At 34.6% G+C, this 22,898-nt stretch overlaps 1 protein-coding gene across 2 annotated transcripts; it reads right to left on the minus strand.

Moving 5' to 3' along the window:
- Positions 1–1,704: 1,704 nt before the first annotated feature.
- Positions 1,705–20,062, minus strand: LOC129264511 (calmodulin). Of its 2 annotated transcripts, XM_064102557.1 has the most exons (7): positions 19,637–19,853; positions 18,474–18,701; positions 13,885–13,915; positions 6,549–6,692; positions 4,729–4,855; positions 3,270–3,385; positions 1,705–2,570 (listed from the first exon to the last, which is right to left on the minus strand). In XM_064102557.1, the coding sequence occupies exons 2-7, from the start codon at positions 18,474–18,476 to the stop codon at positions 2,542–2,544; spliced, it is 450 nt and encodes a 149-aa protein (XP_063958627.1). In that variant the 5' UTR covers positions 18,477–18,701; positions 19,637–19,853; the 3' UTR covers positions 1,705–2,541. The 2 variants fall into 2 exon arrangements, with proteins under 2 accessions (XP_063958627.1, XP_063958626.1); XM_064102556.1 differs by having other exon boundaries at positions 18,474–20,062.
- Positions 20,063–22,898: the final 2,836 nt, after the last annotated feature.

The raw sequence follows: 22,898 nt of genomic DNA on the forward strand, positions 1-22,898 counted from the left end.
TTTTTTTTTTAGTAATGCGTCCGTCTGAATGCGAAAGAGCTAACACAAAGGTTTGCGATTAATCGATAATGACAATGGCCAATCAAGATCTGTTTTGCATGCGCATTTTATTCTACAGACTGACCAGTAACCAATCAGAGTCGTTCTTTGAAATCGGCGATTCATCGCATACCTTTGTGTTACGGGGCCCTGGTCCCTAATCACAATATCCCTTTGGAGTGAAAAGTACCCTTATACAAAGTGCACTACAACTCCTTCTGGAATGGACTGTAAACCTTTTTGTACATTTAAATACCAACAAAAGGTAAAACCTACTATTAAAAGACGCAAATGTCACTCCAAAAAGAGCGGGAACATCTCACCTCGATATGAGTGTGATAAGGGAATTGGGGCCCGTAACACAAAACTTAACAATCATTGTAGAACATTTTTTAAAGATTGATTGCATTGACTACAATGTACAATTAATCGTGAAAATCAAGCACGCGATTAATTGCTAACCATTGTGTTACGGGACTAGATTAGCTCCTTTGCATTAGAGAAGTCTACTTGAGCTCCATCCATACTCTCATACGCATTGTAGACCTACACTCACCAGTACTATCTAAAGTTCGAAGGATTCGAAGTTAATCCAGACAGCCGAATATTAGATTTAGATTCAAACCTTGCTGATTTAAATATATAGTGTAAAGATTTGAACTGAAATCTTTTCAAATTCAAAAGATAATCCTCAAGATTAAAAATAAATCCAATTTGGCTAGTCGCTATTCATAACAGATCTTGATTTATTTTAAACCCTTGTAATTCAAATTGATATATTTCAGTGATAAGGGTCGAGATCAATCTCACGGGTCATGTGGTCCAGTGGTTAGAGCATTGGACTCATAATCGCAAGGTTGTGAGTTCGATCCCCACTCTGCCATTGTCTCCACTTTGATAAAAAGACCTGAGAGTAATATCTGCCGTCTATAAGGTCAGCCACTATGACTGATTAATCCATCTTATAGGTAATTGGTTATATACCAGCTTGGCATTATACCAGCAAAAAGTTGTCCTGCCGAGTTCCTACGGGAGTTACCATCAACAGAAACAGTAATATAACGTCTGATTTGAATCAATTGTTTTTCTTTAAGGAGAATTCTCTTCCCCATGATCTCACACACTCTCTACTAACGCACAAATCCATATCCATATCACACTATATAAATCTAAATAATCTCTTCGATCATCGAATTAAATCTCAACTAGCTGAGACGCAAAATCCTTATTACTGGCGAGTAGACGGTTAGATGGATAAATTGTATTTGTAATGATTATTTTCCCTTTCATCTTTACTAAAGAAATTGTACACTCTAAAAAATATTCTGCAATATCCTATAGTTAGTATTTCCGACGATAAAATGAAAAATAAATAGTGGGTTGATGAGATCTTCTACTCTCATATTTGCTTATCACTTGTGTCAATGTTGTGTAAAATTAAACGAATTTAGACATTTTCAGATTTTCTTGTATCACAGCCAATTTTTATGTCATATTTGTTCGTAATGCTTGTTTGTTTTGCTCGCAGGTTTTGCTTTATTCATTCAAAGATGTGTTTGGTTGGATATGGGCTTGATCGATTACGATGAATCATCGACACCGGTGTAGAAGCTCCGCATATACATATAATACAAAGGAAGAAAAACGAATGAACACACGAGAAGATTTTCAAACATTCCTTTTTTTATTCCAAAACTGATGACTTTTTTTCTCGCTAAACACATGGAATGAGTAAATAGTCATGAGTATAATTGTGAGGTGCACATTATAGTCTAAATGACATGATTTCCCTCCGTAACTTTTGCAATGAATCGGTTCAGCTGAAGAATTTGCACCCTGGTTTACTGTCAGCATTTGTAGTAAGGCCTAGTCTGTTTCCAAATGACTGGGATATACACCATTGTTCACTTGCTCGTAAAATAACTGTTTGCTACATAGGGTTACAAATATAATATTATGTGAAAATCAGTAAAAATTTGATCAATAATCAATTCTGGGACGTAGTCGTTTGTCTTTGTATTTCAATTTCATCGAATCAATAAAGTCTTTTATTTTGGTGGATATCATCAACATAATTAAATTCCTTTGAAAAAAACAACAACAACAACTGGAACGCACGATGTGATACTGTAATGTACATAAGTCCTCATTGTATAATACATCTCTGCCACTTTATATAATCACGAGGATGTGAACGCGGTCGATCGTCTATATACAGATTCTGCTTCGGGCCAACGTGTGTGCACTCGGCGCTGCTCACACTCAAGATCCAGCTCCGTGACTTTGATAGATGAAATCTCACGAAAATACAGCGCGAAAAACCATGGAGGTTTTGCGATAGTTTTCTTGGTAATTTGTGGTTTCTTCTGACATTAAAAGTGCAATAGAATTCGGGAATTGTTTGTCCGTCAAATATGAAAGCCCTCCGCAAAATGGCAACACCGATGTCACGGCTGGTGCTGGTTGACAAACGGCCGGAAGTGACGTCGTATCTGACCAACCTCACTTTGAAGTCATCATGGTGACGAATTCTGAAAATGTAAGAAAAAATAAAATGCAAGAAGATTACGATCCATACATATGGACAAATTATGCGATCGTCACTATATCATTGTCACCCTAAAAACGGAAAGTAAGAGAATGGGTACCAAAGGGATAGAGAGGTGGATAGGGATAAGAACAGATTCAAGAGTAGAAATTCAGACAATTTAAAGATTAAAGCCTGCCATACCTATTGTATCCTGTTTGTTTGAAAATATATCAATTTATCCTATCTATGTGCATGCTTTCTCTTGCTTATGGGATTATTAAAGTTAAAGCCCTCAAAATAACCGATTCTATCAATGAGCATCTCACTTTCCACTTGCACTTTATCATTGTAATCTTTATCAATTCCTTGACGTTTGGAGAAGAAAAAATATTCTATAAACAGATTAATCAATGGAGTACTTAGTGAAACAATTTGAAATGTAATAGTATCAATAAAAAAGGCATTCGATCTGATTTTCCACCCCATAGTCATTTTTAATAATAATTAATATCAACAGAAAATAATCCTTGGTATGATAAGAGGATTTCATTAATATTCAAAAATCCGTAGAGGAAATTAAAATTGTTGAGGACTCACCTATAAATCAAATCACAAAAAATAGAAATTAATATTCATTCAAAAGACAATGTTGACAGCTAACTCGTATGATTTTTATACAAATGATATTTTTAGATAATACCTTCATAATTAACTTGTCCGTCACCGTCGATGTCGGCTTCCCTGATCATCTCATCGACCTCTTCGTCTGTTAACTTCTCACCAAGATTCGTCATCACATGACGTAATTCTGCAGCACTGATAAAAAAGAGAGCGTTCTCGAAAAATTAAAAGATTTGCTTTATTTTCTCAACACCAAATTCTACAACTGTAACATGGCATCATAATTATGATTCTGTGACGTCAAGTCTAACCATAGTAGGTCCAAGAAGGAGGTGATAAAACAAAAATATATTAATCACTAATGGTCTTTAAAAAGCAAGAAAAGTAAAATGGATGACCGGCCTCCTTTATGTCTGATCGACTGAGCTTTTCATGAGTGATTTGGCATGACAAGAACAGAGTTTGATTGAACTGTGTTCAAGTCGTGCCTGGTAATTCAGTTATAAATATCTTAAATCTATGCGTATTTACGGATGACAAATCTTTTTCTTGATTATTCGTCATTTAAATTAGCGACAAATCCCATCAATGTAACGTCAAGTCTAAACATAGTAGGTCCATGGTCTAACTAACAATTTCATAACATTTCTAAAATCATTGCGGCATTATTTTGTGAAGTGTACTACATAAAAATCATTTTCTTCAAAGATATTTATGCAGAAAAATTATCTCAATAAATATAGATCCAAAAGGTGAATAATTCATAAGCATATTCGGTATTCTGAATCATGTTAAAGTGTGATTTTCTACAGCTTCTGGTTAATGTCAAACTTCAGGTTTGAAATCAGTGACCCGCCTAGAAAGAGTTGAAAATCAAGTTGTGGAGTTGTGTTTAATGACAATGCTTTCTGTAACGAACTCCTTAACTAATATGAAACCATGTCATTATTGCATTAACATATTTTTTAACCTGACAAAGCTCGGGTTATTTTACCTCAGAGTTTTTCTCTCTTCAATTCTTTGTCAGAATTGTGCTAACCGGAGTGATCAACTTTACGGGAGTTTTTTAATGGTTAATGTTTATGCTACAGGCCCAGATTATTCTCCGATTATCTCACCGAAACTTCATCAATTCAAGTTTCAGACGAGCCATAAATTTGGACCCATTCGAACCCGAAATTTGTTAACAAATTCTATTACGAATCATAGTAGTCCTCTTATCACAAATCATAATACCATCCATGCACGCAGCCCCAAAGCTGTTGATAAATTTGGGAGGGGGTAAGGCGCTAAATCAAATTTAGAAGGATATTCCCACCACCTCATACTTTTTTGCCAGTTTTAATCCGAAATATACAAAACTTACGAATTAGAGATAACCCTTAACACCACTTTTCCATTAATGCGTAAGCTCATGCAAGCTTTGTTCAGATGAGCCGTTATTTTCGAATATAAGAATATTTTAGCGTCTTTTGGTTGTAATTCTTAAAAAAAATCATTGCTTCTGAAATTATGGATAGGTGTTGCAATGCTCTAACCTGATATAACCGTTGCCATCCTTGTCGAAGACCCTGAATGCTTCTCTGATCTCCTCCTCACTATCAGTCTCCTTCATCTTCCTCGCCATCATCGTAAGGAATTCTGGGAAGTCGATCGTTCCGTTACCTAAAAAGGAAATGGAAAAATACGAAAAGGACGGTGGTTATAAAACGAGAAATGGAGTGGAAATAGGGTATGTAAGAAAGAAAGAAAGAGAGAGCAAGATAAAAGGAGAGAGAGAGGGGGGAATGGCATGAGAGATGGAAGAGAGAGAGAGGAAGACAGTAATATATGATTCATGTGGGATGGGTGACTGTGTGTGTATGTGTAGATGTATTTGTAGCTGATATGTTTACAAGGAAGTGTGTATGGGTGTGTATGTTGTGGACGAGAGAGGAGTGAGATGAATTCAACGTTCGTTAGGCCAATCGTTTTATCATTCATACAATTTATTACATGACGTGTAAGGAAGGATGACTTCCAACATTCAAATTTTCTTCTTTCAAATCTTAAATTAGGAAAAAAAAACCCGGTAGAATCGTTGCCCAGAAGGTAAAAATCAAGCTTTCAAACTTGATTTCTATATTTAAAATGAAAATAAATGTCTCAATTAATCGCGTGTCACTGATTTTCGTGACAAATATTGGTCAATTAATGGACTAGGAACCTTTTCATGCATTTAGGGGCAATGATTAAGAAGGAGGTGATAAAACAAAAATATATTGATCACTAATGGTCTTTAAAAAACCCAAGAAAAGTCAAATGGATGACCGGCCTCCTTTATGTCTGATCGACTGAGCTTTTCATGAATGATTTGGCATGACAAGCACAAGTTTTATTGAACTGTATTCAAGTCGTGCCTGGTAATTCAGTCATAAATATCTTAAATCAATGCGTATTTACAGATGAAAATTACCAATCTTTTTCTTGACTATTCGGCAGCTAAATTGGCGACAACTAAATCCCATCAATGACTAGTTAAATTATTAAAAATTAAAGCAAGCATGTAGATTTCAGTTTAGTAATATATTTCTATTTGTACAAAAACTGTAACAGGCCTACACGTGAACTGTTTATAGAGATTAATATTTTGTATAACATGACTGTTTGATGTCAGTCTCTCTGAACTTCAAAATGCGCACTCTTTCTTGAATAAAAACTGGGATGAATTTTATCTTTACCCTGCATGGCAACAAAGATATGGGAAAGGAGCATAAACAAAATATTTCTTAAGTTTGATAAAGGTCCTATTGAAATATTAATATCATTTTGTTTCAATTACTATTTTTCTGAATATCCCTCACTGGTTATTTTGTGTTTTTTTTTATAAACTAAATCTGTCCCGGAAGAGTGTCAATTTCGCCAAAAAAGCACAAACATGCATGTATTTTCGAAATTAAAGTGATAGGTTATTACGTTGATTACAAACAATGAAAGAATAATTGTGGCATTGTTATTACCATATCACCATCTCGTTCTGATATATGCCAAAATATGAATATATATATATATATCATGGGCTTTTTTCATGTTTCAATGTATGTTGCTATTTTTTTCCGGGGATGAGTATCTTGAAACTAGCTGTATGGATGAAAGGCTTTTTTTATGAAAATTTAAAACTACAAATTTGTTACTGTGATAACTAATATAGATAATGCAAAGTTAAAATAGAGGTAACACCTCATGACTTAGCCTACACAGGCACCAGAAATGCAGTCTTGTACGGGTTTATTAAACCTTTTCAAAGCTTCTGTATACATGTTTCATAATATTTCACTTGCTAAATAAAAATATATTCCATGCAAATAAAATGACGTACCATCAGCATCGACCTCGTTGATCATGTCCTGTAGTTCAGCCTCTGTAGGGTTCTGACCAAGTGATCTCATGACGGTACCCAACTCCTTGGTCGTGATCGTACCATCACCATCCTTGTCAAACAAGGAGAAGGCCTCCTTGAACTCTGGAAGATACAAAAGAAGATTAAAGATCAAGGGATGGAGCTATGAAGTTAGAAAGATAGGGCCCAGTTTTATAAAGGAGAAAGCCTTCTTGAACTCTGGAAGATACAAAGATCAAGGGATGAAGCTAGGAAGTTAGAAAGATGTGGCCCAGTTTTATAAAGGAGAAAGCCTTCTTGAACTCTGGAAGATACAAATATGATAAAATATTAAGGGATTCAGCTACAAAATGAGAGTTCAGGCCCTGTTTCATAAGGAAGAAAGCCTCCTTGAAGTTGGAAGATACAAATATGACCATAATTATACAACATGGCTGTGTTATGTATTCATTTCTAGACATTACAGCCTTTGTAATGAAGTTTTCTAGTGTTTAAATTGTATGTATTTCTCTCTATACAAAATTGTTTTAATCGGGGTCTTCCAAAAGCAGTAAACATTGAAACATGCGTGGTGATTTTCTGAGATTTTGGGGGCGTCAAAGGAAACACGTTTCCCCAACCCAATTATCAACGCCCATGTATTGACGAAATATGGTTGAAAAGACTGATTTATTTTTGAAATAATTATAATGTTTCTGGATATATAAGTCTTGACGTGTTCAAAGAACCTTGCTCTTCATACATGTAATACCCCCTGAAATTGATCCACGTTTAAAACAAAATTAAACAAAATCAATATTATTAATATGGCAGTATAAATCTAGTCAACCTGGTTTTTCCATAATTATGAATTCAGGGTTGTTCTCAAAGAGTTTGAGAAAATATTTATAAAAAATCTAACACAAATTTTCACCTTTTAAGTAATAATTTGTTGTATTGAACATCGATTTTTCTATTTGAAACCTTTTTAAAACAAAGATTATTCATCAATATCAAACCGGGTTGTATACAGTATTTTACCTTGTAAGGCAAATAGAAAGAAAGAAAACTATTTTCCATTGCCTAGTAATGCCCCCAATTGTACCCGACTATGCGAACAGACATCAATGACGTTGATCTTTTTCTATGCATAGCTGAATCGAGGAGAATGAGCGAGACCACTTGTGAAAGCTATTTCATGTTTGCTTACTCCTCTATACCGTAGCTTCCACTTCTAGCTTGATCAAAACTCAAGAGTCTGAAGTAATAAATGTGCTCTGTCGTATTCCATTTCCATGCAATCAAGGTACTTCATCTTTATTTCTCTCCCATTCTCCACAACCCCACCCTTTCTTGCTATTCCCCTCCCCCTATTTCTCCTCATGGTCGTTATTTCTTTCCCCTTTTCGCAACCTCCACCCTTCCCCTATCCCTCTTTCCCCTCTCTTTCGCCATCTCCCTTTCTCCTCTCTAGCCTCCCTCTATTCCGCTTACTCTCTGTCACACACGTCACACACAACCGCACCTAAAACATGTTAGAAACCGCACACACAGCCACAATAACACACATGTTGTTTTTATCATACTCTCTCTGTTTCTCATGTTTTCTGTTTTTAAGCTTTGTTAAAGATTCAATAATGCGAATTATTTTTGGCATAATGTCTTTAAAGATTTAGATCTTTCAAATGTGTAATGACTGTATTTTTGTTTATTTGGTAATTTTTTATTTGTTATTTTTTTGAGAAAATCTATATTTCACGCTTGAAGATAATTTGCGCACTTAAAATGTTTGTATTTCATTTCAAAATGGTCTTGCAAATAAAGCGCTTGCATAGCAGAAAGCCACAAACATAGATGATACGCTAAAATTTCAGCCTTTCCATTCTTGGAAAATGTTTTTTTTTTAATGATAAAAGTACAAAAATACGTATTTGGCTTTACTTCAGTCGAGGTCTCCAAAAAATAAATTTACAAATAAAATCGCAAAATACATCAACTATATTAGTCCCCTTTTTAATCATTTCCCACCATGCCCACCTTAAACAGTTTTTAGAACAATAGCACAGGCACATTCATAATTAGTGTGTAGTTATAAACTGGAGCAGAACCAAACGCTTTTAAAGGGATTTACTGAAACTCAAGAGAGGCATTCATATTTGTGCAACCCATAAGTGCAACACTTATGATATCAGTATCATTTACTAACTATTTCTCTTAAAACCATACATTTCATGTGTTTCTATGGTGACAAGAACTGGGCGTTGTGGCGTGCGCCTGTAATCCAAGCTATGCGGGGAAGTTACAAATTGATGCAGAGGTTCGAGGTTCGAGCCCTGGTCACGTCTTTTGGATGGTGACGTTAAAGGTCGGTCCCAGACGTAAATAATCATATCTGATTGATACACGCTTGACAAAACTCAAATACACACACACGACTTCCATAAATATTGTACATAGATAAAAAGTTTTTTTTTCATTGTGCTTTTTTCCGAAGATTTTTTTTCAAATCAAATAATTTGTGAATGAAATTGATATTAAAAATATGCTGCTGATAGTATTTTTTCAAACTTTTTTGATGCATGCTACTGCTCTAAGACGCCACATAAAACATAACTCTGTCGAAAACCAACTTCGTTTTTATCAGCAGGGGGAACACACCTGGCGGCGTCAAGAGGTGATGATCTATCTTTGAGGAGATGAGGTAGGACAGGAAGAGTTAAGGTGTGTCTTGGAGACGTGAAGGCCCATGCGTTATCTTGATAAATCACCCCTGTTACTCGCCAAGACGGAATAATGAAAAAATATAGGCCGAGACCCGGACGGTTCCTTGACGACTCCGCTTTTCAATTTCCGAGTCTGATGAGGAGGGTTAAACTGTGGTGTGATATTGTGAAGGTGATCAGCTGCTCCTACCAAGCCTTCCAATATCTACAGTAGTTCAAATACACCGCGCGTGTTCTTGAACTGCTTATAGATTCGATTCAACTGATATTTGCTTCAAGAGAGTAATGGATAGACTTTGGGGAAAAACGCCAAAATTATACAATAAATCGTTAGACGTGGTTTAAATTACGGTAGAAATATTGTAAATTTTTATTGCTTGGATTGTTTTCGCCATTGCTTACAGAGTTCCTTTGAAACAATCTGATTAAGATCATCTCTCTATATTTTATATTACATTCCTCGAAATCCATTGGCATTATTTTTCACCCATGCATCTGCTGCCTTTCCACATCCCCTTTAGAGGCGTCATCATTGTCTTCGTGAGCTTTAAACATGACCAACATAGCACCATGAAAGACAAAGCACCGATTTCATTATCAAACAACCCCGGAGACATATTATTTAAAAAAATAAAATCTCAAAAAAACATCACGATTTGATAATTTGATTTTTATTCAAGGAACATGGCGCAAGCATGAGATCTTTGAAAATAATGATATCCCAAATACGATTGGGGAGCATTTAATCAACATACATTTTTGGAGATTTTCACTGACTAATTGCTCTCGGCCAATTAGATGCAATAATTGATAATAACTTGTAACACCTGTCATTGAAAATTACTGATTATTTGTTTAATGAAAGTTCCTCAGGTCATCTTTAAGAAATGACAAGTAAATTTAGATGCGATAAGGTCGTGGAGAGGTAAAATTTTCACCTGATCTTTCCATTAGACAAAGCCACTATTTTTCTTTATGTATTCACGAGTATATTCATCTGCGAGGAAGTCAAATGAATCGTATTACACTACGTACCGAACCCGATGAGTTGCCTGAGGATAAAATGCTATTTTGGGCTGAAAAACCACAGTACCGGCAACAAATCTTCTTTTCAATCTTACCCTCTCTCTCACTCTCCCCTCTCTCTTATACGCTTAAAATTCCAAGGATTTAAAATAAATCCAGATTTGTCTGCAAATAGTGACCAGTCGAATATTAGATTTCGAATTAAGTAAATTTAGATAGAAAGCAAAAAGATTTGAATTCAGATCATTTGAAATAATTCAAAAGTTAATCATTAAGATTGTAAATAAATCCAATATGGGGCTTGTCACTATTCACAACCGAACCTGATTTTTTTTTCGTTGGAGATTTACAGTGTATCTATCTATCCGTCAATATATCTATCTGTCTATCTTTCTAGATCCTTTTTCTCCTCTCACTTTCTTTAATTTACATGTAAACTTCAAAAATCAAAGCTATCCATAGAAAAAAATAACCATTAGAAATAGCATTTTACTTGTGAAAAAGAACCAATGCCTACTGAAATGATGTGAATATCTGTCACTCATAAAAAAGACAGTTTGATATTGATAATACCCGTATGACATTATTTTCGCCATTTGGAAGATTTTTTTCTGAAAATATATAAAAAAATGTTTACGAATATCACATAATTTCACATATAAAAAAGAGAAATCTAATATCGATACGAAGATAGAAGGAAAGCGTTAGAGTCTTGCATTATACCATACTGATCTAAGGAAGATATTAACCTGTTTCCCATGTTTCTGTACCTAGAGACCTGTCTTGTTCTTTGTGATTTAACTAATACTGAAAATAGTGTTGCTCATGTTCGATTGTTTCTTTCCTCTTGTGCATAATTATAGACCTGTAATTCATTATTCGTTGAATATCCGTTTCTGAAACAGATGCAAATTGATATATATTTTAAATATCTCAATTACATCTTAACCAAAAGAAATGCAATGCGTATTTTAACAAATTTGGTATATCTCGTTTTCTATATACCCAGGGAATCTGAATTGAATATATCACTAACCACCTACCGTGAAATAAAAGCCGCAAAATCCATATCCCATCAAGAGAATCGCAAATTGGGGATAGACCGTATTTGTATGCGACCCCTTGGTTTATTGAGCTTCAAATCCCCTTTCCTGATTGACAGAGTCATGGAAGTAAGCGAACAGTTCATCCTAATTCTGTTTATTTATACCTCTCGCAATCAGGTCTGATACCATCTTTAAAGCTGCTAATGGGTTACGAATTAACCTGGGAGTCAAGACGTTAGGCTCTGACGTCACAATGGCTTACCCTTGATATATCTCCCAAGCCTTTCTATCTCTCCTAACGCGACTTACTTTCTTACCTTAATACATTTACGTGCAAATTATAAACACGCCACGCACACTTACGCACAAACACGTTAAGATTATTTCTCTTTCTCTTTTTCTGTTCCCTTTTCTTTTGTAATACGCGTCTTACTTTCTGACCTCATTACATTTACATGCAAATACACAGACAGGCACGCACGCACACGCACCCACACACACCCACCCTCCCACACTAACACCCATTCGCTAACAACCCTTCTCGTTCTTTCTATCTCTCTTTCTCAATGAATGAGGGGTTGAGGGAGAATGAGACTGTGTGTGTGTGTGTGTGTGTGTTGGGGAAATATGACCTACACATTCAGAACGCATATGTACGCACACATTCATGCTTATTTCCACCCCTTCTCTCTCTCTCTCATTCTCTCTTGCCTTATTACTCGATATATTTATATGCTAATTTACAAATACAACCACAAATTCCGACTTTTCCCCTCTTACCTCCATTCCTCCCCATTCAACCCCCTTTCTCTCTCTCTCTATCACACACATACACTCTGCTTATACCTAATTTTCTTTCTCCTTTTCTTTCTCTTCGTTATGTATTTAATCACATGTCCCTTATAAACAATATCCACTTTTCTGTGCGTACACAAACATTTATGAAATTTCTCTGTCCATTAACAAGGTGAAAATGTGTATGTTGTTGTATTCCATAATAAAGTAGTAACATGATTATTATTTTGTTTATGTTTGTGTTGCACAATCGTTTATGGTTTTTTCCCTTCTTCGTCTCTGGATTTACTGAGGCTCTACTTTTACAATAATTTGCATATACCGCGAATCTTAGATGTGACATCGTATGTTACATCGTACTGTTAGCCACGGAGATCGTCAACAAATATAGGGATTTTATTAATCTTATATATCTATTGGTTTTAAGGTTGATCTTAGAGGCGAGTTAGGGTTTATTCATTTAGTCAAAGTTGAAAAAGAATATCATATTCAATCTATTTTTATTTGTGTAACCAGGGTCGAGTTGCTATCAAAGTGCAACTGTCCTTCGCTTGACACACGTGATTTATGACAAACAAAGACAATATCAGCAGATGAATGTTTCCTAGGAATTGCCATATTTAGCCATATTCAGTTTCATACTCATTTTAAAACCTTGTCCCAACATGAACAATATATATTTCAAAGATTCTTTTTTCTCTTTACTATCATTTACAGTGCCTTCTATATAAAATAAAAATGTATTTAAAGAATGTTCTTTAGTTTTTATGGAAAGAGCATGGGAAGTATGAAATATTATTTTTCTACCCTTTTCTGTTTTACAAGATACCATTAGAAGCAGGAAAGGTACGAAAATGGAAAAACGTGTACCAGATTTTCCAAAAGAGAAAGTTGATTATTGCGTCCTATCATGACACTGAGTCTAAGGTAAGAAGCTCTGATGTTTTTTCTTTATTGTCTAGATATATTTACTAAATAGGTTCCCAAAATAACGGTCATCACAGTACGATTTATATTCTATATAAACCCACTTGGTTTCCAAGATTATCAAAATGACAGAGTGCTTGTCAAATGCCTTTGAATTTCTCTTTATGATTTCATCATACCGTTTTCCACAAATAGCTTCTACCAATACAGTCTATTAAGTGAGTGCCAAAATAATGTATGAGTTCCAGGCATTGTTTTTATCTTCAAAAGAAGCGTAAGCAGACTATAATGTATTCAGCTGATGGCGTGCTTGACGGTAACCGAAGTGCTTCCCTCACAAAGGCTGTCAAAACATATTAATTCAACACCTACACACTGTTGGGAACATTGTATGAGTGCCGTAAAAGAGCCTTGAGCCATACTTGTATTTCATCACTCTCATCAACAAGGCGAATCTATTATAGTTTCCTTATTTTACAACGAAGATGACTGCCTCGGGCAATGACATAGTCTCATATTCCATTATGATAGAAAGTATATAACACTGAAATCGTATTGTGTCCTGTTTATTTCCGACACCTCTACATAGCGCATGTAAGAATAAAATGAGTGAATATCTCTCATGATAATTCTATTTTATTGCTTCCATTCTTTTGCACGTTTTCCTTTTGGCCTAATTCTATGAGGAAATGAAAACAAAAATGTTTGAAATCATGAATCGTCAATTTTTATGGTATGTCAGTAGACCTCGAAATCGGTTATAAGCTTTGAAAATATTTGGCAGTAATTGTCAACAGCATATAGTGAGAGTATACTTACCAGCAATCTGTTCTTCTGTGAGTTGATCTGCCTGGAGTGGAAAATAAACAAAATCAAAAATTAGAATTAACAGTAGCATGAATAAAAGGGCACCTCAAGTCTAACTATAACTTGATTTGAATAAAAAAAGAGAAAAGTCAACCTTTTATTGGAGTAAGCCTCCCTCTTAAGGAAATTATGTTCTTGCATATTTTTGCAATAAATTCGATTCTCTCATATTCTGTAACATAAAAAAAGTTAAAGCTAAAAAAATATAGATAACAGAGCTTTTGTACCCAATTGAACAATGGATAATGTATTAGAATCAAGATTTATCCGAAATTTGTTAATTTGGCAAAACTAAAACATGCCAGAGGTTCTATGAATACGGCATCCTCAATGTAAATTTGATTTCATGTATTTCATTTCAACATAATACGAATCAGGGAAAACTTTATTAAAGTAATAAATATATAAATAGCATATAATATGAATGTAAAATCAATCACAAATGAAGCCATGAAGTAATCACCTGTGTCATTTAAGAAAGAAGTAATGGATTAACATCAATTTACATTTGACTAGTATCACTGTTCGATAAATCTTACCTTATGTAAGATGAGATAACGTCTCTTGCTCTCAACTTACTTTGTATCAATTAATTAATGCGATAAAATAGTGCGATAAAACATTCTTCATCTAGAGAGTTGGAGATATCGAATTTCCCCTTGGCATCCAAATTAATTGAACCTGCTAAGGCATGCATCGCTTTTGGCCATACCCCTTTATCTTTTCCTGATAATTCCAACACCATGATTCCACTTTCTTATTAAGAATCATGTTATCTCTACAAATACATCGCAGTAGGATAAAGCTTTTAAGCACTTTAGGAGCCACAGGCAAACTGGATGGCTAATTCTACCATCATCTGTCCCTGCACGGCAGGATGATACAAATATTATTTAAGTTGCGAGAGAAATGGGGACTAAATCAATTTCACTTTTCTGTTGACCATCGAAAGTATTCAATTGTTTTGGGGAGATTCATTTTATTTTCCGAGGGTAAAATATTTCTACGTAATCAAGCAGTTTTATAAAACTTGATATTGGGATATTAATATGGGCGATATGTCTATAAGATAACATAAATTATTCAAAACTGGGCTATATTCCCAAGAATTTGATTACAAAATTTGTCTAGGTCCATAATATTCATGAATGTGGGATAAAAATAACGAATGAAAGGATGACATATGAAAAGCTTTATTTGCTCAGGGAAATGTTAAAAATAAGGAATAAGGATTATTCTTGTACATTTTCTGTCCACAAAACCAATTATGGTCTTTTCAACATACTTTGTCTTTATACTTTATACTACATCTTTTTAGTAATTTAAACATTTTTTTTACATGTCTGATTGAGGATAATTTATTTGTCCTCTTTGTTATCGATTCTTCACCAAATCATGTAACATACACTTAAAATAAAAACGAAAACAGGCCTACGCATTTAAGACTTTCGTTCAAGTCTAAAATATCCTCATTTCATGAAGTGATATTTAGTTTGATTTGACGATGGACGTTGATGGAAGTTTGCCGTAAATGTCAAAAAGATTAATTCGGATTTGAAGAGCCGATTTCTTATCAAGGTACATTTCTACAAAATGAGTTGACGTAGGAGTTTTTATTTTCTTCCTTTTTTTTTAGAATTCTTCCTTTCACAACGATCCTTGAAATATTGTTTGACATATTCAGAATTGGGGGATACGATTCAAGTCATACACATGAACGTCTAAATCTATGCTAAGAAATATTTTAAACACTATATTAAAAAAAGCAACAATGAATAATTTGGTAATATGAATGATAAAGGTATTATATCGAATAGAAGGAATAGAAGTGATTATGAGATAAGCTTATTTGCTCCAAGCAGTGCCATTAACAAATCTAAAGAAAAAAAAATGCAACTTCCCATTAAAACTTTTTAAACATGTAGAGGAGAAATTTTACAAATTTGCACATTTTCGGATCATGCTAAGATCATTCAGCCTATCCTGTCAACTAATGTGAACAGTTTGGAGAGCAAGTGTCCTATGAACTTTCTGACAAACCCGCCATTTTTTATGTACCTTGAGTCACATGGTCAAGCCAGGTCCAGATCGAACAAAGTTATTAAAATATTTCTAATGGAAAATTATCGGTCGGTTGGGAGTCCGTTTCGTCGGTGTAACTGTAGCATAACTTTTTTGTATTTTCTATCCGCGTTCGGACACGGTTCATAATTTTCAACAGCCAAAATTTATTTCAAGGTACAACTACCCAAAATTATTTGATATCTTTACCGGATATCCTTATTATGAATAACCTATATGAAGTGCCGAATATTATGCAAAGACCACAATGAGATGACCTTATTAGGGCAACTGGAAGACCCATCAATGTTTCGAGATAATTATCAGCTTTGGTCCCCGTGAGTTCACGTTGATGTTGAATGGTTTGAGCAGGTGTGGCTTGGTAATTGGTAATAATTGACATGAATTCAATTAGAAAAGGGTATATATAGCAAAGTTATGCAATATTACTATGTATATAGTCTGTTTATAATGGTTCCTGTATTTGTATATGTTTATATGGAATATGTTATTTACGTATTACATTATAAACAGTTCCCTTTTTTAGGTAAAGTGTATAAGAAATGTATGTTTTTCTTTCTATGAGGTTTAAATATGTACAACCTACCTTTCTAAAATAAAATAGTATAAATCACGTGATGTTGACATGGTATCTTATTTCGGAGCTCTAATTCACTCATATTGAGAATAATACAACATAATTATGACTGAATCCCACTTAAGGACAAAATTCGGCTTTACCAGACATGTAGAATGGGTTTATTTATTCAATTTTCCTATTGAATCATATTCTTTTCATCCAGGTACGTGGACCACCTCCCACGAACTTTGTGAGTCATGAAAGGGAATATAGTTGTTTCTGGATTTCGAATGAAAGATCTCATGTGATAAAAGTAACCTTTTGTTTGGTTCCAGAGAATCCAGACAATCGATAAACGCAAATAAAATTGAAGAGCGCTTGACTTTGATTACATTAGAGTACAGCTGAATTAGACCCCCATATAGCCCCCTCTCTCTCTCTCTTTCATTTACATGCATGTTTCGATATTATATCCCAAAGGCTTTTTTCATAATTATGTTCGTTCCAGACCGTTGAAATTCGTTTAATTTTGCAGTATGAATTTGTTGTCTTAAGTGCTCGAATCCATGCAGAGTTGTATCTTAAAAATTGCTTTTTTTTTATTTAATCAGCATTGATTTTAAATCAACCACAAAAAATATCAAGTCATGCCGTTTCAAACATGCCTGAGATGTAGGTTAATGCCGAATGCAGTATTTGAGCTTCTTGTTAATTTAAGATCGAACGTCCAACTTCTTATATCTATGTTCTTGTAATTAGACTGCTAGATTTGGGGACTACAAACACTGGTTATCGTATAAGTAAATAGATTTCAGTCGCACCTATACTAGCCATGAATGTGTCGAGTCATTTATTTCTGACATTTTGTTACCACACTTGGTGAACGGTGGAGTCATTCGTACATGGATCCATTGTTTTCAAATGTCAAGTCGCTATTGTCTTAAACAGTCGAACAATTTTTGGCCTACACTATAGGTCTTTTGGCTGTACAAAATCTTAATTGTTAACGTAGTTTCAGGAGCAAGAAAAACAGATTAAGTACAACTTTATGGACCAATTAAGAGTATATAGGGTACATATTTGTCCTATAGTTTAACTGTTCTCTGATGGGTCTATGCTGTAAAGATTGTACACACTTCTAGGAACAGATAAGTAATTATGTATATATTAAGAGCATATATATACTTACTGATCAAATCAATTCTTAATTAGTCTTTTTTATCATAATATGTTTATGCAATACTGCATCATATCTTAAAGAGTTATTTTTCTTCTCTATCATCCTTTACAGGATTATCAAAATGGTCACACGAAATATGAACGATGGTCTTTACTTTTTGTAATGATATTTTAAAATAAATCTTTAAAGGTCGATCGTGCATAAAAGCAAAATTTAATAATCACCCACATTAATGTTCATCACTTTTTGTAATGATATCCTACAAAGTAATGCTTAAGTTAACAGACACACGTTGTTGTCTGCAAGACTAGCCGGGAGTGTCGAGAGGAGCTATCTGTTTCACATTATCCCTCGCCTCTGACACTCAAAGAGTCAAAGTGTACAAGAAGGCGCCGTGAGGTTGCATCTAACATCGATTAGTGGCTGCTCGCATCCTTCTACCATCTAGTAACACAAATTAAGCTCCTACGCCATCCATCCTCAGTATTATGGTGCTTTTTGTGCTTAATACTTCATTGTAAAAATCACGAAATGATGCAATGTGTGATCATTTATCGAATTAATTTAGTTAACCTTATCCGTATGATCGATTTAGAGGGGTTAAGTCATCCGCGATGTGCGTGTGCACTTTAAGACGTCAAATCATTATTCAAGAAATCTATATAACATTTTCGGAAGCAAGTATGGTTTTAAAATCTTAGATATTTAGAAATGACTTACCATTTTGTCAATTGTTGTAGATGGTTGATTACTATAAGGAGTGATGTGTTGCTGCTAACAGCTGCAAGCGAGGATGTTGAGAGGAGATGAAAAGAGGAAGAATAACCTAGTCGTAATGGTTCCACGTAAGTGAGCAACACCCGTTGTATGTCCAATATAGCGCACGCGGCGAAAGATACTCGGAAGATACCCATAAGCAGCGCTTGCCTTCTTATATATTCAGTTATCCTATGCAAATGAGACTCATAAATAATTCACAATCTAATCTCTCGCCGTGATCATGGAGTTTTATCAGGCAAGGCTGGAAGCGGGCAAGTGTGAGCTCTCCGAGAGAGAAGAATGTAGCCGTGTTGTTAACAGATTTTATAGGCAAAATCAAATCATCGACAAATATGCTTCAGAAAAAAAAGGTCTGCGTGGAGTTAAACGAAGTTAATGAAAATAAAAACCAACGAAAAACAAAGCGTTTGCTTGAAATGCATTAAACTTTATGTGAGAAGGAACATGCCTCTAGAATTTATGTATTTCCTTCCTTTGACGTAGATTTATTCATCTAGGAGTAACCTTTTGGAAGTGAAGAGTCATTTTCCAGAAGAGTCATCATGGAAAGTATCAATTGAGTTTAAAAAATTTTGTTCGATATAATGAATGTTCATAACATGCATACCATGAAGATATTACAAAAATCAATTCATGAACTCTCCTCGTGTGAAAATTATTGGGTCGTGCAGAAATATTTGGAGCATTTAGCATTCTTTATGGTGAAGTTTGATTCTGAAAAATCAATAAGCTTCCTGCAAATGCACTCAAAGAGTGAGAAGTTTCAGTGAAACTTCTCACTCTTTGAGGCATTGATATCTATAAAATATCTAATGAGCTGAGGAACAGATTTTTTTTTTTTTTTTTTAAGTTAACTCATGGGAGATCTATAGTTACTTTACCCGATACAACAAAGTTAACTGTTCAGCCTAACTTGTTAAAAGAAACGAAAGAAAAATGGAAAATGGAAAATCAAATTTCTTGAGACATTATTAATACAGAGCACACCCGTTTAGGGTTACATCAGGGTGTACTGCTTTATTTCAAATAAAGCATTCGATATTACGGGATGCTGTCAATATGTCCATTAGTGTTTATGAACGAATCGGTTATTGTTTTCGTACCTACTAAATTTATCGTCGTTGCATTCGTCATTATTGCTCGTCGATTTACCGGGTTGAGAATATATTTCCTACTGTTAAAGATCAAATACAATTTTCCATTTTAGTTAGCAAAAGATGAATCTTTGCTGGCGGCATTTGAGGCGGGAAAGGCAACAGATATGCATCTCTGATTGGTCCATAGATCAACTGCAATGCGACATTACTTCACTGCAATCCTATCCCACAATGCACTCGCTGACGTAGCCCTTCGTTTTGCCGCAATGCGCATAAAACCCATGCAAAGAGAGAAAAGCAATGTGTCTACTCGATTGTCGTAATCCAAGAAAAAGTCAGGTATCGACGAATGCATATCGCATATGCAGCGACGCCATTTTCTCCACGGTGGACGCAAGTTGAGTGGCGAGAAGAAAAAGCGAGAGTGACATTAGTGGCATTAGATGTAAAACGAGGACGACGGTTGCAAAATCACAGATGGTGAAGTGGGTCTGTTTGCAAGAGCAATTTTGGAGATCGCGTTTGCCCATTGAGACCGAGAGAGTAAAAAGTAGATAGTGAGCGAGGAACATTTGAAGAAAAAATCTAGATGAAAGAAGAAAATTGAGGAAGAGAACGAGAGAGAGATGACGAGTTAAAAGGGATGAAGGCAAGATCGAACGCTTGCTACTTTTCTTAATTAAATCCTTCAGTCCCGTATGGCCCAGTCAAGATTGCACTATGAAACACTCCAACACGATTTGTTGACCAAGAACCAATATTTGCCAAAATAATCTTTATACCACGCAAATTCACTATTAAACACATCTTAATGTATTATTGATTTGTCGAATTTACAAGTACTTTAAGTTCATTTCATTGCACGGGACACGTTAAACAGTTTTGCAGATTTCTTCAAGTAATCAGTTAATTGAAATTATGGTACTTTATTAAAAAAAGGTATATTCAGACATATTGTTTTAAACATTTATCAGTATAATTATCTGTATAGGAAAAACATTTTATTCATGATAGAATAGGACGGTCCCATGCAAATGTAGTTATATAAAATGTATATTCATGAGTGTTGCTCGTATAAGTAGAAAGATATTGTGTATACTAACTCAAATAACCCCCCCCCCCCAAAGAAAAAAAAGTGATTTTGAATCAAGAAAGGATAATTTACGAAAATATTTTACAAGAAGATAAAAGGGTTAGAATTCGAAATATTATTTCATATAATGAAATGGGGTCATAGCGTTGATTATTATCGTTAAAGTAAATTTGTGTTGGAGTTAAAAAATGAGAGAACTTAAAAAGAAATGCCAACTAGGTGATTTTGGGATTTGTACGTGTGCGTATGTGTATTTATTATGTTTATGAGGGAGGGTGTGTGTGTGCGAGGATGTGGATGTGTATATATGAGGCTGGTGTATGAATTACGGTGGCCGTATGGTCTAAGCTGCCTAACCAATGTGCACTATGGAATTCTGGGGTTCGATTCTCGGCAAGGCCCTTGAGCAACGCATTTTAACTATATTGCCTTCTATTTTTAATCATATTTTTTTTGTTTGTTTGCTTAATTTTTCACCATGCATGACAAAAAAGGAAAATGTTACATTGATAATAGTTATACATAGAGTCCCTTAAACAACATCGGCCTTGTTTAACTAAAACATGGCTCGAAAAAAGCATTCATAAAAACTAGAAGAAAAAAATAATGCCCCTATAGCAAAGTAATATATAGACATATTACAAGCATTTTAAATAAAATATAAAACATCATCATGCAGCACAATTATGAAGAGTACTTAAAAGAAATATCTTTTACATTTTAATTCATTTAATGCATTAATATTGATACTAACGTGTTTCCTTTTTTTATTAAAAAAAAGTTGTTTAGTAATATAGTTTTACAGGCGTATCCCGACAGAAGCACCTGCTTGCTGTGGTTATTTTTTTCTCCTTCTTCTAATCACGTAATTTGCATACGGTATTCTACATTCATATTTTTTTTTTACTATATGCATGACATTGTTATTTCTATGTTTTATTTAAAAATTGATAAAATGCTAATCTGAAGAAAATGAATGTTGAATGAACTAAATCGTTTGTGTGTGGTAGTGCATTCATAATCATAACATAGATTTTAAAAACTCATTTCTGTGTTGTTTGATTTTTTTTTAGATGTATATTTACAGTACTCCATGAAAATACAGTACTCCATGAAGAGGATACGAATGCTAAAAAAAAAATCCACAATTTTTATTTTATGTACAATTTCAACAATCTAACAACTAAGAAAAAATTAATACTAGATAAGTAATTAAACATGTTTTCTGATTATGCCCGATCATAATACCTTTTCCGAATAGTTTCCTATAGGCCTATAGGTCTAAATGGAGACTATATTGTTGAAGATGCTCACAAGTATCGGGATCGTGCAAGAGATCGTCATGATCAAGTGGTCCCGACTCTCGTCTTTAAATCAAAGTGTCTTTGGTACGAATTTAAGCCATTTCGTGTTTTCCTTCAACCAAAAGTTTATCCACATTGTGCTGCACTCGACCCAGGTGAGGTTAATATTTACCTGGATTAAAGTGGTAGTTCGAGCTAAAGCCGGGGTTTTGTGTATCATCTGGACTCTGGCAAAAATTGAAATATAAATACAGCTATAATTATCAATATCATTATTAAATACCACAAATTTAACTAGTTATTGTGCTTTATAGTTAGTGAAAACAAAATCTGCAAAAGAATTACTAAATAATTAGTGATATTGTGCTTGTAAACTTTGTCAAATTGCAGTTAACGTCTTTACACTGTAAATTCGGTGAATACAGGTTTGTCAATGTCTCAATCGGTTCTGTACTCCTATACCACTATTTGGGTGAGGAGAAAGACGAGAATAGGATCATGTTTGTCAAAAACCAATAGAATAATTGATTTGCGACTGAATGTGCCATCCAAAGGTCCCAGCCAAGTATATACCATTTATTGGCTGATTTGAGAGTTTAACTAAAGTTCGATGTCGTGTTGGTAAGTGCATTTGAAGTGAACTCGGCGCCTTTTCACCGATATTACTCACCATCAGTGGCGTAACTACGGGGGGGGGGCATGGAGGGGCACGTGCCCCCCAATCGGCTGGCCAAAAAAAAAACGGGGAAAGGAGAAAAAGGGAGAGAAACGTAGTGGGAAAGAAGAAATTATTGTTAATTATAATGTTATATTATGTCATAATTATGTTATGTTATATTACATTTTAAAAAATTATAGCTTTATGAAACAT

Source organism: Lytechinus pictus, chromosome 7 (genome assembly GCF_037042905.1).
Source record: "Lytechinus pictus isolate F3 Inbred chromosome 7, Lp3.0, whole genome shotgun sequence".
Taxonomy (NCBI): Eukaryota; Metazoa; Echinodermata; class Echinoidea; order Temnopleuroida; family Toxopneustidae; genus Lytechinus; species Lytechinus pictus.

Coding starts and splice junctions, on each gene's coding strand:
- LOC129264511 (XM_064102556.1), bottom strand. Junction 6,693..13,884: donor CACAGAAGAACAGATTGCTG/GTAAGTATACTC, acceptor TGTATCTTCCAG/AGTTCAAGGAGGCCTTCTCC. Junction 3,386..4,728: donor GATGGCAACGGTTATATCAG/GTTAGAGCATTG, acceptor CTTTTTTATCAG/TGCTGCAGAATTACGTCATG.